Below are 20,144 nucleotides of genomic sequence, written 5' to 3' on the forward strand. Positions count from 1 at the left end.
CGGGCACCCAAGTTTGCACGCTTCCACGCATTCTATTGATTCACACTTCCGTCCTTCAACAGGTAGCGCCAATTACAGCCCCCAAAACACGGCCCCCCAGCATACTGGCCAATCTCGCCGTCAATCAAATACTTCACCTACCTTTTCTAAATTCTCCCTTCCCCCTCCCATTGGCTTTTCCTTCGGCCTATCCCCAAATTTCTTCCACGCCTCGCGACGAAGGAACTTGGCCCTATGGAGCCTAGGATTGGAGCCTAGGCTACTCCCGCCCTTTGACGTCCCGCAGCTCTCCGCCCCTTTCTCCAGAACCGCCCTGCCCGAAGTGGTGGGGGCGGGGCGAACGAGGGGGCGTTTCGGGGGCGGGGCTTGCATCCCACGGCGGGAGGGCGGAGCCTTCCTTCGAGCCTGCCTGCTTGATTAGGACCTCGGAGAGCGCCGGGCGCCACGACCAGAGGGACAGGAGAAGCGGCGGCAATCCGGAGGGATTGACGCCTGCGAGCCCGCCTCCCTCCGTACCTTCAGCTTCTCGGGCTGGCTGGCAGCTAGTGGCGGCCGAGGAAGGTGCCTAAGTCGGGAGTCAGATAGTCATCCCTCCCGGACGCCGCCGCCGCCGTCCAGCCGCGGCTCCCTCACACCTGTGTGTGTGTGTTCATGAGCGTGAGCGTCCGCGCGCGAATTTCTATGAGAGGGTTGCGTGTGCTCCGGTTTGGCGCGCGAATGTCTGTGTGAGAGTGTGTGTGTTCGGTGTCTAGGCGCTCGGCCCGGGGAGAGACGGCGGGAGCCGCTGCTCCGCGCGCCCATTAGGCTAAGGAGGGACTCGGGCCGCAACTATCGCCGCCACTGCCTCACGTCCCCCCAAGAGCCGCCGCGGTGTTGCGGGAAGAGCGGACTGGCGGGCGAGCGCACGGGCGGGCGAGCGCGGCGGCTGCTGCGGGCAGAGCGGGGTGTGGGGTGGGTGGAGGGGGAGAAGAGGGAGGAGGGCTGGAGACGCTGGGAGGGAAGGGGGGGCGGAGGGACAAGCGGAGGCAGCGGGCGCTGCCGCTCGCGGCTCCTGTCTGCTGTTGCTGTTGGGTCACCCGCATATGTTTTGGGGTCCGGCTCTTGGGGATAGGGGATGGAAAAAGGCCTGCCCCTCATTACTTACTGAAAAAAAGGGAGCGTTGAAGATGATGGGGTAGAGCCCAGAAGGTGGTAGTAGAGTAAACACCGGCTCTCCCACCGCACAATCCCAACATCGTTTTTCTGAAAATATTCTGAGCCGAACCTTTAGAAGCAAAGCCCGCCCTTAAGAGAGACAGAGTCTTGGTCTGTTGGACTCCGGTCTGATTGTATAATAATACTGATGATATAATGCTAATGACGATGATGACACTGCCTTTTATTTTTACCCCAGTGCTGATAAAGCGTAGCTACAGCTGGGGATAAAGCCCTTGAAAATTTGATGTATGAGGAGGAAATAGTGTTGCTTTTAGAGTTATATTTTATTATTTCTTTTAAAAGATGTTCTTTTTTGAATTAAAATTTGACACAATGAAGTATGACTCTTTTTCTCTCTTTTTTAGTCATTTATAGCCAATTCTCGTAAAATGGGGCCTGGCTACTTACTGCCTTGACTAATGAAAAGCTAAACACTTTTACCCAGGTGTAAGTCCATGTGTTAAGTCACCCTTTCCTTTGAATTTCTCAACAGTTTTTAAAATGAAGAAGTTTAATTTCCGAAAAGTTTTGGATGGCTTAACTGCCTCTTCCCCTGGCAGTGGTAGCAGCAGTGGCAGTAACAGTGGTGGTGGGGCTGGAAGTGGTTCCATACATCCAGGAGGGACTGCAGGGGTTCTCAAAGAGGAGATTCAGGAAACCCTGACTTCAGAGTATTTCCAGATTTGCAAGGTAAGTTTTGAATTGGCTTGAAGCCTCTTATTTCTTTATTTTACTGTTGTGAGGAAGGAATCATTAAAAACAACAACACCAAAAAAACACAAAACCAAGAACCAGAAACATCCACACTAGGGACTGGAAGTTGTTGAGATGCCAGCATTAGACAGTCCTGGGCAGAGAACTCTTTAGATGGATGTTTGAATTAATAAAGATATTCTAGGCATTAATTTCAGCATTGGTTTAAAAAGCTGCGGTAGTTTAAAGTGGAAATAAGCAAACATAAAAAGTAGAATTTGCAAGACAATGTTGAGACCAAATTGTGGACAAAATTTTTAATGTAATATTTATGTATATGTAGAAAACTGAAGGAAAAATCACTCTGGTTAATTCCTTGTTGACATTCAGAGAAACTGTTATTTTGTTTCACTATGCAGTATAAAATGATTAAAGCTATTAAGATGTTGCTAGAAGGAAGTAGATAATAGCTAAAGGAATACATCCATTTTAAAAGATCTAATGGTAGTATTTTACATTCATTGTTTAAAATTCTATACAGAAACACCCCAGAGTCTTAATAAACAAGTGATGGATTTAATTCTTGTAAGAACTTAAAAAAATAGCCTGTTTTCTGGTTTAGCGAGGAAACGTTTTAGGTAATTATGCTTTAATGTTCAACTTCGAATGAATAAGCAAAAGAAAGAGTTTCTGATGGGGAGAGATGAGAATTTACAAAACAAACATTAATACATAGATACTGTTTTTTTTCTGACATAGTTTATAATTTTTATTGTTTCTTTTTGGAGGGGTAGCCTAAGAATGTGTTTTTGACCTACCATGTTCAATTTTAAAAGCTACTAAGTCATTCATATGATACAGATGAATATAGTTTTAAAATATTTGAATACATAAGAACAAATCATACATTTTTGAAATCACATAAATTATTAAATTTTTTGGTACTTCAGAAGAATTTTTTTGAAATTATTAAAATGATTTTTGTAGTAAATAACATATATAATGAGATAAGTTTCAATTATTGTATTAGTCTTCATTCCCAGTAGTCATTATAAAAACATTAAATCTGTAGTTATTAAAATATTACATATTAATTTTCATAAAAAATGAGTTTATTTAGAATTAGGTCAGATTAAACGATATAATTCTACCCTGTGAGGTTTGTATGCATAAAGTTCTGTATATGAGGTTGTATATAATTTCATTCTCAATTTGAAATAATAGATATTTTGTCACATTAGGGTCTTAATACTGGTCATGAGACAAATATATAAAAGGATCCTAGGGTTCAAATTTGAACTGCTAGTCAGGAGAATAATGCCCTGATTATCTAATCTTTGACATATTACTGTTTCCATTTCAAGATTCTGAAAAAAATTTCCAAATTCTTTTAGTTCATGAATGTGAGACAGGAGAGTTTTGATCAAGGTAAAATTGGCATAGAAAGGAGACCACTTTAAAACAGAGTGGCAGAATGGCATTGGACTGTTGAAGTTTTAAACATAGTAGAGAAGGTTTTAAATTAAAATTTTCAGGGGAAATGGGGAATGCAAGAGAGGAAAATGGGGTATATAGTTATCTTCCCATTTATTCACACAGGAAATAGACATGAAAAGTGGAGGAAGTTAAATACACATTAATTCAAAAACATATGGCCTAGGGATAGGCCAAAAACACTGGCCTAGGTATCGGACCATTTTTTAAATTTAATGTTCTGTCACTTGCCAGCCAGAACGTTAAATTTAACGTTCTGGCTGGCAAGTGACAGCCACTTGGGCAAGCCATTTTTCTGCCTTGAACCTTGATTTTCCTATCTGTCATGTGGTAATAAGTATTTCTGCTCTTCTGATTTAAGGTTATTGGGAGGATCAAATAAGACAATTAGGTGAAGGTGATATATAACTTGGAAAAGGTGATAAAATATTTATTTTTGTAAATATTCTTAAAGTTTTAAAATCACCTTGTTCTTGGTGGAATGACTATCAGCAGTAGGCTATAATAATATAGGTAACAATTATACTTTCAAATAAATTAGGATAGATAGCTATATAAGTGGAATACTAATAGTATTGAAATGTTACTAAAGGGGGAAAGTATTATGGTATCTTTGGATAGCAATATAGTTAATTTTAAAAAGTGATTTTATGATTGTACTTTAGGTTACCTGGACTATAATATAATATGTAAAAATGGATTAAGGATATTTCAAAATTAGAACTGTTGCTAAAATGGGGACTTCATTTGGACTCACTGATTAAATGTGCAAAGAACATTCTTTTCTGAGTACTAAGCAGTTGGCACCTTTTGGGTACTTGTACCTTTTCCACATGGTCAAAATTAAAGTACAAATCTGTAATCTTCTCTTTTGAAAACCATCCTCCTCTCTATTTTCTGATCAGTTATCAAATCCTATCTATTCAATTTCCTTAGTGTTTCTGAAATTTATTCCCTTTTCGCCATTTTCAGTACCTGTTCATTCTATTGTGTTTTCTTGGTTAGTCTCTTGAAATCACTTCCTACCTGATCTTCTTACCTCTTGTTTTACACTATTTCAGTTGATTTTGTTATGTTATGATACGGTTATTTCTGAACTATAATGTTCATTATGTCATTTCTCTGCTAAAAATTTTATGTTGGTTTCCCTAGAGCAGTGATGCTCTACAAACAAAAGTCTAATGTGAAACCCTGTAAATAACATCTATTAAAACAAATAAATGTACTTTATTGGTATATATTTAGAAAATAAATTATTTATAAATTATACAGATATTATAAAAAGCTTGTTTTTTTATATTTGGTTTTTGTTGTATAATATTATCCCTGGCAGGTAGTAGGAATTTTTCTGGCCTTAAAAAGTAAAAGTATAAAACTACAACCAAGTATAAAACTACAACCTTTATAATCAGTGACAAATGTATAAGAAGTTCAAAAACACAGAAATGGTAGAAGAAACTTTAGTTCAAGGTTAGCAAAAAAGTTAATACATTGGTTTACTGCTATCTCAGTTCAGTATGTACACATTTGAATGCCATTTGTTCAGATATTTGTGAAATACATGAAGTGCCTTTTCTGAACTTGAATTCTATGAAACAGAATTTGAAATTACTGCCCTATACAATAAATGTCAAACTGTTTAACTTGATCCATATATAGTTCATTTTAGATGGGCTTCCCTTTAGATGTTTACCTTTCCATCCTCATTTCCTTGATTTCCTAAGCATATTGCATTACCTGAAAGCACTGTATTTTCATATCTCAATCTATTGCTTCTAACTACAATATCCTTTCCAGCTTTAGTAAAATTGGAGAATTCCAAGTTATTATTTTTTTTTAAGATTTCTTTATTTGAGAGAGAGAGAGACAGTGTGTGTGTGTGTGTATGTGTGCAAGTGGGGAGTGGAGTGGGGAGGCAGAGGGAGAGGGAGAGAAACCTCAAGCAGATTCCCTTCTGAACAGAGCAGGAACTTGATCCCAGTACACTGAGATCATGACCTGAGCTGAAATCAAGAGTTGGATGCTTAACTCACTGTGCTACCCAGGTGCCATCCCTCCATCCCCCATTACTTTTTTTAAATCTCATAGTTAAAATACTACCTCCATGAAACCAACTCTGACCACTGCCTTTCTCTTTTCCTGTCCAAAGCACAGTTAGTTTTTTTTCCTTCTTTTCTTTTCCTGTAGCACCTGGCATATTCCTATAGAGTTAATTTAATACCTTACTGTGATTGGAAAATTTATTTTTCTGTCAGTATCATTATATTGTCAACTCTTTGAGTGGTAAATATATTTTGTTTCTGTATCATCGTTAGGCTTCTTATTACCTAGCAGGCCATTCTTAACTCCGTGTAAAAGAGAGACTTCTAGCTCCACCAATCTTGGAGAAGCAGTCTCTAAGGATTGGGCCTAGGCACTTACATTTTTTGGAAAGACCCCACAGGAGATTCTAATTCATGGTTGTACTGAAAACAACTATAGTAGGCACTGGATTTACTCTATGAATGAAACAATATGTACATGGTTGATTGATTAACTGAAATGAGATTAAAGCAGAAAGTTATTAATAAAGATATGTCTTAAATATTTTATTTTAAATGAAAACATATACATCAGTTTACAAATCACTTGATAAATGAGCAATGTTAAGTGTTGGTTCTATAATTGGAGTTCTGTATGGACTTTTCTTCCACAAGCTATCGGAAATTCATTATAGTTTTTGGTTTTAATTTATCTAAAATAGAATAAGAACTTATATGCTTTTGAAGCAGGTGTTAGGTCCTTCTAGATGATACATAAATATCATCTGACAGTTTGCACATATGATGAATATATTTGATGAATATATAATTGACCCTTGAACAAGGTACAGAACCCTCACGTGTTTGAATATCTGTATATATTCAACTCCCTAAAAGCTTTACTCCCTGAAAACTTTGACTCCCACAAAACTTAACTATGAATGGTCTACTGCTGACTGGAAGTCTTACTGATAACAGAAATAGCAGATATTGTATTTTATATGTATTATATACTGTATTCTTACAATAAAGTAATCTAGAGAAAAGAAAATGTTATTGAGAAAATCATAATAAGAAATACATTTATAGTACTATACTATATTTATCAAAAAAAATTTCAAACATCGGTGGACCCATGCAGTTCATATCCATGTTATTCAAGTGTCAACTATACATACACACACACACACACACACATATATAAAGTATAGATGAGTATATAAATATACACATATACACACACACGAGATAAATGCGTGTGTGTATATATAATATACAATATATTATATATATATCATATGATATATATATATAATAAATATATATGTAAATATATATATTTATTTATTCATCTCTATAGTTAACTGACTTATACATAATTAGGTCTGGAGTAGGAGAGCATAAGTATTCTAGCTAAGTTTACTAGTGTCAGTTATTCAGGGAATCACTAATATCAATCTGTTTTATAAAGAGAATGGGAAGTTTTGTTAATCTAGCAAGTTGGTTAAATTAGAGTTAATCTAGCAAGTTGGTTAAATTAAAGTTAGAGAACTTCATCTGTAAGATCTCCCATTTGACCTTCATAACAGTCCTGTAAGGAAGACAAATAAAGTGTAAATATTTTTATTTTACTGATAAGACATCTGAGGCCAGAGAATTTAAGTGGTATCCCTGGGCCTCCAAGTTGGTAGGAGGCATGACTAAGTTTATTGTTCTGTTCTTTTTCATGATTAAATCCAGTATTTTTTCTGTTTCATCTTTCTTATTAAAAAAAAAAAAGTAACATGATTAATTGCATAGGAAACATAGAGATGTTGAGAAGATAGAATTTTCTATTGACTCCCCCCTCAAAATACATCCTAAATCTGACCACATCTCTTCACTTCCACCACATCTTTTACCTGGACTACTGCTCTATAGCTTTTAGGTATTTTCTCTGTTCTCACTCAGGCTTCACTACACAGTCTCTTCTCATAATAAGTAGTAGAATCTTTTTAAAATTTAAATCATATTATGTGCTTCCTGTTCAGAACACTTCAATGGCTTTTTGTTTCTCTTAAAAATAAAAACAAAAGTCCTATTAATGTCTTATAAAGATCTAAATGGTCTGGCCCTGGCAAGACATCACTATCAACTTATTTCCTGCTACTAACTCTGCAACAGGTACATTGGCTTTCTTACTTTTTCTCAAACATAATTCCCACCTCAAGGATTTTACATTTCTGTTTCCTTTACATGGAACACTATACTCTCTAATAATTATATTACATATTCCTTTTACATCATTCAATTCTTAATTTAATTGTTAACTTCTCAGAGAGCTCTTCATTGATGGCTGCTCACTTCCTCTCTGCCCTTATCCTGATTACTTTTTCTCAATAATACAACTGCCTGTTATTACATTATGTATACTTATTTACTTATTGTTTGCTTCTCCTATCATAATTTAACTCCATCAGGGTTGGGGCCTCATTATGTTCACAATTATCTTACCAATTCATAGAACAGTACCTGCCATATAGAAAGCAGTAAATATTTGTTGAATAAATAGATGAATAAATGAGACAAGGAAGCTAATAGAATGATGTATTAAGAGCAAACTGGAGGGATGCCAGGGTGGCTAAGTCAGTTAAGCATTCAACTCTTGATCTCAGTTCAGGTCTTGATCTCAGGGTTTTGAGTTCAAGCTCCATGTTGTAAAACAACAACAACAACACAAAAAAGCAAATGAGGTATTGTTTTGAACAGTCTCTTGGGAAAGGCTTTTATGAAGTAAATTTACATCACATAAAGACACCACTTTAGGAATATGGTGTATAATTTTCCAAAAGATATGAAAAAGGGGGCGCCTGGGTGGCTCAGTGGGTTAAGCCGCTGCCTTCGGCTCAGGTCATGATCTCGGAGTCCTGGGATCGAGCCCCGCATGGGGCTCTCTGCTCAGCAGGGAGCCTGCTTCCTCCTCTCTCTCTGCCTCTCTCTCTGCCTGCTTGTGATCTCTCCCTGTCAAATAAATAAATAAATAAATAAATAAAATCTTAAAAAAAAAAGATATGAAAAAGAAGATTGTAGAAATATTAATTAAGTCTCAGTTTTTATTGAGGAAGTTCTAAGGGACACTTTTGTTTCTAAATGATCATTTTAGGGTAACAATTCAGAAGTACTAGATTGGTAGTGACAAACACATGGGATGCCCTAGACCTAATTAACAAAACAGACGAAAAAAAATATATCACCCGAACCAGATGGGATGATTCCTAAAGTATTGAATAGACTCTTAAATTGGCCAACTCCCTATTCATCAACATTTATAAGCTGTTTTTATAAATGGTCATGGTGTCAGAGCCAACATGTAGATAAATAGTATAAATTCTACAAGAAAACAGATTTGTAATATGATTCTCATACCAGATATAACATCAGATCTTCTCAGATAAATGCTATAAAATCAGAAATATAGGTGTTAGAGGGGCATCTGGGTGGCTCAGTTGGCTAAGTGTCCGACTCTTCATTTCAGCTAAGGGTACTGGGAATAAGCCTCATGTTGAGCTCCCTTCTTAGTGGGAAGTCTGCTTGAGGATTCTCACTCTCCCTCGGCCCCTCCCCCCAACTCAGTGCATTCTCTCTGTCTCTGTCTTTCTGTCTCTCTCTTTCAAATAAATCTTAAAAAAAAAAAAAAAGAAAAGAAAGGAAAGAAAAAACATAGGTATGGACTGTGAAAGATTAGGCTTTCCAGAATCCTGGAAAGCTGAGTGAGGTCAAATGCCTAGGTATCCCTGATTATTATCTCTTCTTTAGGTTTTCCATTGTTTCCACATTCTTCTAATTTCACATCATTTTATTTGGGAGGTTTTGTAACTGAGATTGACATAAGACCATGATCCCACTTCTACATCTTTAGGTTTTCCGTTGTCTCCACATTCTTCTAATTTTACATCATTTTATTTGGGAGGTTTTGTGACTGAGTTTGGCATAAGAGTGTGATCACAGTTCTACATATCTGCCTTTATCATTCATTAATATATTCTGTGAGATGTGTGGACTTGTTTCATTTTATACTGTAACTGGTAGAACAAAAGGTAGTACAGTTGATACTGCAGTATAACTTATTATGGATGAAGTGTCTGACAGTGATTTCATGCTCCTGTCACCAAAATGGACAGTTGAGGGTGGGCATCTTTAAGAATAGGAATGGAGACAAACCAGAAGATTTAAGCAACCTTGTTAGGGTTAGAGGTTAGGAAATTTAAGTACCAAATTAATTAAAATTAATTTTTTAAAAGAATCACACAAAAGCCAGATAATTCAGTTACTCTAGGCTCTCACTTTGTTTATCCTAAGAGGATAAAGGTGCAGGGACTGGCTCATGTAAGGAATTATAGACTTGTAAAAATTATGTTTATAAATTTTTAAAGTTACTATAGAGAACAGTCACATTTTCTTACAAAAAGTTCTTTTGTGCTAGTACATTGTCAACAAATTGGATTATGGGTCCCATTTAGTATGGCAGTTCTTATCTTAAAAGCAAATGGTGCTCATACTCAATGTCAAAAAACAGTTTTCCTCTAAGATCAGGAACAAGAGAAAGATATTTGTTCTTACCACTTTTATTCAACATAGTACTGGAAATTTTAGTTTCTACAGTCATGAGAAAAAGAAATAGAAGGCATCCAAATTGGTAAGGAAGAAGGAAACTGTTACTATTTGCAGATGGTGTCATATAGAATACTTGAAAGACTCTAAGAAACTACTGGGATTGATAAGTGAATTCAGTAAAGTTTAGGATACAAAATTAATATACAGAAATCTATTATGTATCTATACACTAATAATGAAGAGCAGAAAGAGAAATTAAGAAAAACAATCGAATTTACAATTACACAAAAAGAATAAAATACCTTAGAATAAATGTAAGGAAGTGAAAGACCTATACTCCCAGAACTATAAAACACTGATGGAAGATATTGAAGATGACACAAGTAAACAGGAAGATATTCCAGGCTCATGGATTGGAAGAACCAATTTTGTTAAAATGTCCATAGCACCCAAAGCAATCTACAGATCATTAGACTAGCAATCTCTATCAAAATACCAACAGCATTTTCTACAGAACTAGAACAAATAATACTAAAACTTATATAGAATAACTAAAGACTCTGAGTAATGAAACCTATCTTGAGAAAGAAAAAACTGAACGTATCAAAATTCCAATTCCAGATATGCTACAAAACTCCAGTAATCAAAACAGTATGATACTGGCACAAAAATAGACACATATATCAATGAAACGAAATAGAAAACTCAGAAATAAACCCAGACTTATATGGTCAATTAATCTGTGACAGAGTAGGCAAGAACATATAATAAGGAAAGATAGTCTCTTCAAGAAATGGTGCTGGGAAAACTGGGGAGCCACATGTAAAAGAATGGGGAGCCATTCTTTTACTGGGGAGCCACATGTAAAAGAATGAAACTGGACTTTCTTGAACCCCGCACAAAGGCAAGGGAAACAAAAGCAGAACTAGACTATTGGAACTACACTAATATAGAAAGCTTTTGCACAGTGAAAGAAACCATCAACAAGATCACAAGGCAACCTACTGAATAGGAGGAAATATTTGCAAATCCTATATCTGATAAAGGTTAATTCCTAAAACATAAAGAGAATTTATCCAACTCAACATCAAAAAAAACAAATAAGTTGCTGAAAAAATGGGCAGAGGACCTGAATGACATTTTTCCTAAATAGACATATAGGTGGCCAACAGACAGATGAAAAGATACTCAGTATCTCCAATCAGCAGGGAAATGCAAATCATAACCACAGTGAGGTACCACCTTACACTTGTCAGAATGGCTAGAATCAAAAAGACAAGAAAGAACAAGTGTTGGTGAGGATATGCAGAAAAAGGAACCCTTGTGTGCAGAGTTGGTAGGAATGTACATTGGTGTAGCCACTGTGGAAAATAGTGTGGAGGTTCCTCAAAAAATTAAAATTAAAAATTAAAAATAGAAATACCATCTGGATAATGATTTCACTAATGGATATTTGTGCAAAGAAAATAGCACTAATTCAAAAAGATATATGTACCACTGTGTTTATTGCAACATTATTTATATTAGTCAATAGCCAGCTTAAGTGACCATCAATAGATCAATGAATAAAGATGTAGTGTATATATAATGAATATTACTCAGACATAAAAAAGAAAGAGATCTTGCCATTTGCTACAACATGGATGGACCCTAGAGGGTGTTAATGCTAAGTGAAGCTAAGTCCAACAGAGAAAGACAGATAGTGTATGATTTTTCTCATGTATGGAATTTAAGAAACAAACTAGGAAAAAGACAGAAGAAAATAAATACTCTAAAATACACAGAACAAACCTGGTAGTTGCCAGAGGGGAGGCTGTGGGGGGATGGGTGAAATAGATAGAGGAGATTAAGAATACATTTACTATAATGAGCACTGAGTAATGTATGGAAATGTTGAATCATTGTACACCTGAAACTAATATAACACTATGTTAATTATACTTTAAAAATACAGATATATTAAAAAATAGTGCTATCATACTTTGTGTATATATCAGTATAGAACTAACTTAAAAACTTAACATAATTTTCAAATTTACTTACCTGTAGGATTATTACTAGTGATTAAACCAAATTTGTATTTCTTGAATTTTAGTGCATTTCTGTAGACCTCCTTCTGCCTTCATTTGAAGATGTGCCTGCAAAACATCATAGGGTTAAATTACATGGTTTACTTTTAATGATAGAATGATTGTATTGCTTTCCCGTATCATTTTTCTATATAACATTTACATATTAGTTTAATAGCAAAAACTTTGTATTCATTAAAGCTTTCAAATAGAAGTCCTGTTTTAGGCTTTAAATTGAGTTTTCGTCCCATTAGAGAAAACTGAGTTTTTTGTTCCTACTTGTCAAAATAATGATCTTTATAAAAGATTTTGGTTGTAACTGCAGTGCTCTTTTCTTAAATTAAATAACTTAAAGCATCTTTTTAATATTTAAAAGGCTAATCACTTAATGTTTATAATACACTAGGGAATCATTCCTAACTTTCTAAATAATGTTAACATTTATTGATAAGGACTACTAGAAAATCAGTGTTTGGGTGACTGCCTTCTGCTCAGGTTATGACCCTGGAGTCCCAGGATCGAGTCCCGCATCGAGCTCCCTGCTCAGCAGGGAGTTTGCTTCTCCCTTTGACCCAACCCCTTCTCATGCTCTCTCTCAAATAAATAAATAAAATATTTTTTAAAAATCAGTGATTAAATTTTAGAAAGCCAAAAATAGAAAGCATAAAGAGTTTAGAGAAAGTTGTTATCAACTACAAGACCTCCAGAAAGATCATAATAGGCCCATGGTAATACCTGTGTAGAGGCTTGGTTAAATTGAACATTCATAGTCATGAAATAAAATATCAAGAAGATATTTTAACAAGTTTATTGCTCAAAAGATATTTACTGTACAGTGTTAAAAAATGATTAGGGTGTAAACCATTCTCAGCTAACTGACTATAGTAAGAGTGAAATAATACTTCTTGGTTGATTTATCAACAAAATCACTTAAGATATTTTCTGGACTTATGTAAGATATTAGAAAGGCAAGTACTATTTTAGTTTCATTGTTGACCTAAAATTACCAGTTGATATTGATGGTATATGGAATTATTTTGAATATAATGATGCATAATCAATGTAATGAACCTGAATTTGAAAACCAATATAATATTTAATGTTTTAACTTTAGGTAAGTGTCTTATAATTGGATTATATATATCCAGTAAACATCTCTTGGATTGAAAACAGCATAAAAAACATCTTTATAGTTGGATAAGTACATTTCATTATAAATAAAATTGACCATTTTGTAATGGTGGTTTTAGATATAGATCTGATGCCGGGATTTGAAATGTAAGGATTGGTAGCTAGAGAAAACTCCATTTTTAAAAATGTTCTGCTTTGCTAATCATCAGTATATTTCACTGATATTAAAAACTAGTACTTTGCCTAAATATACACAATAAAGTTAGACTGTCAAGAAAATTAATTGGACTGCTTAATGTTTAGTCTAATTTATTCATTATAAATTGACTAAACACTCTTCTACAAATTTACAAACCAAAAAAGTTTGAAAACCATTAGTAGTACAATCAATTGAAAGGTTAGAGTGAGTCTGAGGGAAGTGCTTACAGCTTGTAAACATCTGAGTAGATGAGAAATGTAAAGTTAGCAAAGGAGAAATAGAAGTAAGCAGAATGATAAGAGAAAAACTTAAAAGTAGAGTTAAATAATCTGATACTTTCTTCAGAAAGAATATTAAGAAAGAAATTCAAGAATGTCTCAGCATTACAGAGAGGTCAAGAATGTGAAAACAAAGCAAACAAATTAAAAACAAATCAACGGAGAGAGCCCATTTAGACCTGGAGAAAATTGATTAGGGTAAAAATAGTTTCACTAAGATAATGGATAAAATTAAAGTCACGCTATAATAGAGAATAGAGTTGGTAGAATTGGTAGATTTAGTACTTTTAAGGGTAGATATGTTGGGGTGCCTGGGTGGCTCAGTTGGTTAAGCATCTGCCTGGTTAAGCATTTGCCTTTGGTTCAGGTCATGATCTCAGGGTCTGGGGCTCAAGCCCTATGTCCAGCTCCCTGATCAGCAGGCAGTCTGCTTCTCCCTCTCCCTTTGCACCCTCCCCCTGCTGGAGCCCACCCTCTCTCTTTCAAATAAGTAAATTAAATCTTGAAAAAAAAAAAAGAGTAGATGTGTAAAGGGGTGCCTGGCTGGCTCAGCTAGTAGAGCTTGTAAATCTTGATCTTGGGGTTGCAAATTTGAGCCCCAGATTGGGTGTAGAGATTACTTAAAAATAAAATCTGGAGGAAAAGAAAAGTACGTAAAAAACAAAGAGTGGAGAAAAGTGTTAGGAAAGTAGCAGTGATGGTAGATTTTAATATCATTTTGGTATATTGTCGTGGGGGTAACACAGTTAAACCACAGAAAAGAAGTTGGGGCTACCAGAACGAGAAAGATAGAGTGGGGAAGGAGGAAAAGTTTTTCCTTTAAAGTAGTAAAGATATTTGATTCGGAATTTTTTTCTTTTCTTGATGAATAAATTTTTTCTTTTCTTGATTTACATTTTATTTGAATTCCCAGCACACTGTGTTTTAATTTCCTTTCAGGTAAATACAAATATGTTATTCTACTATAAGATTGTATTAGCTTCCCATTTGTGTTGCAACAAATTACCAAAAACTTAGTGGCTTAAAACAGCACAAATTGGGGCACCTGGGGGGCTCAGTGGGTTAAGCCTCTGCTTTTGGCTCAGGTCATGATGTCAGGGTCATGGGATCGAGCCCCACATCGGGCTCTCTGCTCATCAGGGAGTCTGCTTTCCCCCCTCTCTCTGCCTATTTGTGATTTCTCTCTCTCTTTGTTAAATAAATAAATAAAATCTTAAAAAAAAAAAAACCCAACACAAATTTATTAGCTTATAGTTCTGGAGGTCAGAAGTCTGAAATGGGTGTCACTGGGCTAAAATCAGGGTCTTAGTAGGGCTCTAGGAGAGTGTTTTCTCCTTTTATGGCTTATAGAGGCTGCTTAAAATTCCTTCTATTTTCTTTCCAACATTGGCCAATTGAATTTTTCTCACACTCCTTCACGGTGACTAACTATCCTGCTTCCCTCTTCCATATTTAAAGATTTATGATCACATTGGGCCCACTAGGATAATCCAGGTTAATTTCCCCATTTCAAGGTCTACTGATCAGTAATCTTCATTTCATCTGCAACCTTGATTCCCCTTTGCCATAAAACCTAACATATTCACAGATTCTTTAGGTGGCCATTATTCTGCCTTTTACAAAGATGTTCATTACCTTCACTTGTCTTTTTTTTTTTTTTTTTTTGTTTCTTTTTGGAAAAAAAAAAGAGAAAATACTCTAATAAACTCCTAGTTGTAGTAGTTACCACCTTCCATATCTTGATCTCCAATTTTATTGTTTTAATGCAAATCTCAGACATTATACAATTTTATCTGTAAAAATTTCTGAGATCACATAAGAACTTCCTTCCTTCTTCTTTTCAAAAATATAAACTTCCTCCCTTTTCCTCTTAAAAAATCTCTAATACCATTATCATATCTAAAAACATTAATAGAATTTCTTTTTACACTCTAATATGCAGGTAATGTTTAAATTTCCTCAGTTGTTCCATAGTATCTTTTTGTAATTGATTTGTTTGGATTGGGAACCAAACAAAATTCACACTGCATTTTCATCTGACTTGAAGTTATCTTTAATTCAATTTGTGTAAAGTCTTAGAGTTTTGTTTTGTTTTGAAGATCAGGTATCCTATGCTTTTTATGTGTTGTTGAAAACAAAATTCTTTGCATATTTCCTTTCTGAACTGTTAGATTATATTTGAGTAAGTGGGTGGGTTTTTCGGTGAACTTCAAGATGAAAAATATACTTTAGACTTTTAAAATCTGTTTTCTAGAGATGGTCACATCTTTTAAGAAATTGGAAAAGAATATATATTTTTCAAAATTTACTTATTTGACAGAGATCACAAGTAGGCAGGGAGGTAGGCTTTCCACCTAGCAGAGAGCCTGATGCGGGGGTCAATCCCAGGGCCCTGAGACCATGACCTGAGCTGAAGGCAGAAGCTTAACCCACAGGCCACCCAGGCACTCCAGGAAAAGAGTATTTTTAAGTCATCCTAAGGTACTCCTACTTCGTGATGCTACTATGGAGGTAGATTTCCCTTAGGTCATTGGAAAAGAGGAAAATATAAGAGACATAAAAGACTGGAGTTGATTCTTTAGGTTGCATTCAATGGTATTAATTTTTATTTGTGACGTATTATTGGAGGGATTAGGATGGGAGCCAGTTTCACATATCTCTTCTTTTAAGTGAATATTTTAAAAAAGTTGAAAAAATAAAGCATTTACTTCACAAGGACTCACTCTATAGTACTTAGGTTTATATAGTAAGAAGCTGAGGGAAGCCTGGGTAGTTGAGTTGGTTAAGCATCCCACTCCTGATTTTGGCTCAGGTCATGATCTTCAGTTTCTGAGATTAAGCTCCCTTTGGGGCTAGGCAATCAATGGTGACTGTGCTTGAGATTCTTTCTCTTCCTCTCCCTCTGCCCTTCCCTTCATTCAAGCTCTCTCTTTTTTTTTTTTCTAAAGTGAATAAATAAAATCTTTAAAAAAGGGAAGAAGCTGAAAATGGATTAGTCAACTCTATTTTCTCTCAAATTTCTTTTAAGTTAATAGGATATCAAGACTCAGGTTAATAGGCTAACTATATTTGAAGAACTTGATTGGAGGGCATTAAGGAGAGGATCAGAATACTTATGAGGAATACTGATTTATTGAGAGTTCGATTTATAAATAATCTGTACATTATTCTTATTGATTACTTATATAATTTATATAACTCAGAAAGTTCCTTACTATGATTCTCTGATTCTCTTCCATCCTTAGGTAGTTATTATTGGATCTTTCTTTGCTTTTTCCAGTTCTATCATAACCAAAATTTCTTTACTATTTGAGGTAATACTCAATATTCTTGTGTTTGACAATTACTCAGCATAGTTTTCTTTTATTCTGCATAGAATTACTCAGCATAAAATTCATTTACTTATGTACTTATTTATTGAAGGCCAATTTTACATATAACGCTATACTAGGCATTTTGTAATTGGGCCATTATTATTATTTTTTGAATTTGTGATGCCAGCTCACACTAAATGAACCATTTATATTTTTATGCAGTTAATGATTTGCAACATATGTACTTAATCATTTTTTTTGGTAACTTTTATGAAACTTCCTTTTATTCTTTTTAAGTGGTTTAGGTTCTTTGATCCCTTACCACTTCCCTCCTTTTTACCTTGCATTTCTATTTTTTATATCATTTTACAGTATATTTGCTGTCTTTTGTCTTAGTCCTTTATTTAGCTTAATTTCTAATTATATTCTTCTGGCTGAAAGCTCTTTTATTCTAAAATGGAAGAATCTGGAAGCTATTTATTTATTTTTTTTTTTAAGATTTTATTTACTTATTTGAGAGAGAGAGTGCAGAGCAAGAAAGAGAGTATGAGCAGGTGGGAGGAAGGGCAGAAGGAGAGGGAGAAGCAGGCTCCCCACTGAGCAGGGAGCCTGATGTGGGGCTTGATCCTGAGACCCTGGGATTAGGACCTAAGCCAAAGAAAGACACTTAACTGACTGAGCCACCCAGGCACCCTGGAAGATATTTAAAACATTTTATTTTGCCACAATTTTATTCTCCTAACAAGTCTAATACTTTTGTTGATACTATTAATATACCAAAATAGGTCTTTAAGTCACATTTTTCTTTTATTACCAATTTCTCCTTGAAAGGAGTGAAAAGGTATTTAATCTTGATCTGTTCAGTTTAATCTTCAAAGAACAATCTTCAAATCATGCTTTTTTATTCCCTGATAACTAATTTAATTTCTGCCTTCATACAAAGCAGAATTATACATTTACCATAAAAATAATTTATTTTAACATTTTCATGCTGCCCATATATTTCATTCTAAGGAAAGCAAAGCATAATTATTGAGAGCATATAGGGCTAAGAGTTGAACATTTGGGATTTGACAGCTGAAAGCAAAGTTGGGAAGAACAAGGAAGAATTTGAGGTATAATTTACACATAAGAAAATTCACAGGTTTTAAATACTCAGTTCAGTGAGTTTTGCCAGTTATATATAACCATGTAGGCATCAGTCAAAATATGATATAAAACACCTTAAATTTTCTTCAGATTTCTTCCTACCCCTTTCCAGTTACTTTTCCACTCCCACTTCTTTTCTGAGGCAATGAATTTTTGGCTTTTATTATAACTTAGTTTTGCCTGTTCTTGGACTTCATGTAAATAGAATTTTACAATATGTATTGTGTGTGTGTGTCTTCTTTCATGCAACGTAATGTTTTTGAGATTTGTCTGTGTTGTTGAATGTATCAGTAATTTGTCCCTTTTTTAATTACTGAATAGTAGTCCATCAAATATTTTTATTGAAGAATTACATTTCCATTTTAAGTACAGATGTGTTCATTACAGAAAATACAGCAGAGAGAAATACATTCTTGAATTATCCATATATTAAGTACAATTAAATATTTTATTTTATATTAAATACATATCCATATATTAAATACTCAGATATAGGTAATAATTAGTGATATAGTGATATAGGTAATATATCAGGTAATATATAGGTAATATATAAAGTGATATAGTAAAACAGATAATAATTAGTGATATTTGGGGTACATTTTATTTCAGTGTTTTTTTATGTTCAGTTTTTGTTATATGGACATAAATGACCACTCAAATAAGAACAGAGGGTATTTAAAACTAGATGCAGTGAGGGAATCAGCCACCATTACTTGCATTTGGCAGAGACTCAAAGGTAAACAGGGAGGGTGGGGAAAGCTTTATAGTGAAAAAAGGGTAGGCTTCAGATATGTTCTTATAGGAGGTTGTTGGTATGGGAAACTGGAGGCAGGTTGACTATGAACAGGGCATTCTATGTGATTGTGGTTTGGAAATCATGTTTGTTTTTCTCTTATTCATACTGAGTTTGAAGTGTTGTGGGTGAAGGGGGTCTATAAAAATTAGGAAATGGGGCAGTCATTGACCAAGTCCTAATGTTCTGGGCTAATTACTGCAGAGGTTGTGGTTTGACTTCCTGGAATGGTTGTTGCAGGGATTGTGGTTTGGTTTCCTGGGCTGGTTACTGCAGTTTGTGGACCAAAATTCTGTTGTCATACCTGGTTTGGCCATTATATGTTGTATGGTAGTATCTCAGTTATATTATGGAAATTATGTTATATTATGTTATGGATTTATATAGAATTTTACATCCTAGTTTTTATGGATTAACATTAGAACATAAATGTGTTTTTATATTTTTAGGAATTTTTTTTCTTTATATAAGTTTAATGGCTTTATCCATTCTGATACCCTGTGTCTTTTTTTTTTTTAATTTTATTTTTTATAAACATATAATATATTTTTATCCCCAGGGGTACAGGTCTGTGAATCGCCAGATTTACACACTTCACAGCACTCACCATAGCACATACCCTCCCCAATGTCCATAACCCCACCTCCCCAACCCCCCTCCACCCATCAACCCTCAGTTTGTTTTGTGAGATTAAGAGTCACTTATGGTTTATCTCCCTCCCAATCTCATCTTGCTTCATTTACTCTTCTCCTACCCCCTTAACCCCCCATGTTGCATCTCCTCTCCCTCATATCAGGGAGATCATATGATAGTTGTCTTTCTCCGATTGACTTATTTCGCTAAGCATGATACTCTCTAGTTCCATCCACGTCGTTGCAAATGGCAAGATTCCATTTCTTTTGATGGCTGCATAGTATTCCATTGTGTATATATACCACATCTTCTTTATCCATTCTCTGTTGATGGACCTCTAGGTTCTTTCCATAGTTTGGCTATTGTAGACATGGCTGCTATAAACATTCGGGTGCACGTGCCCCTTCGGATCACTACGTTTGTATCTTTAGGGTAAATACCCAGCAGTGCAATTGCTGGGTCATAGGGTAGTTCTATTTTCAACATTTTGAGGAACCTCCATGCTGTTTTCCAGAGTGGTTGCACCAGCTTGCATTCCCACCAACAGTGTAGGAGGGTTCCCCTTTCTCCGCATCCT

General features: G+C 35.2%; 1 protein-coding gene across 8 annotated transcripts in view; it reads left to right on the plus strand.

Moving 5' to 3' along the window:
• Nucleotides 1-399: 399 nt before the first annotated feature.
• STXBP5L (syntaxin binding protein 5 like) overlaps nt 400-20,144 on the plus strand; it is a 411,609-nt gene continuing 391,864 nt past the window's right edge. For 5 of the 8 annotated variants that reach the window (XM_032852349.1, XM_032852345.1, XM_032852351.1 and 2 more), the window contains exons 1-2: nt 400-561; nt 1,691-1,887. In XM_032852349.1, coding sequence (XP_032708240.1) covers nt 1,699-1,887 — 189 coding nt within the window. In that variant the 5' untranslated portion in view covers nt 400-561; nt 1,691-1,698. Of the gene's footprint in view, nt 562-632; nt 658-1,084; nt 1,306-1,690; nt 1,888-20,144 lie in introns of those variants that run through there. The other 3 variants (XM_032852348.1, XM_032852347.1, XM_032852346.1) reach the window with 3 other exon arrangements.

The sequence above is a fragment of the Lontra canadensis genome, unplaced genomic scaffold (genome assembly GCF_010015895.1).
Source record: "Lontra canadensis isolate GAN:19392208 unplaced genomic scaffold, GSC_riverotter_1.0 scaffold6, whole genome shotgun sequence".
Classification (NCBI taxonomy): Eukaryota; Metazoa; Chordata; class Mammalia; order Carnivora; family Mustelidae; genus Lontra; species Lontra canadensis.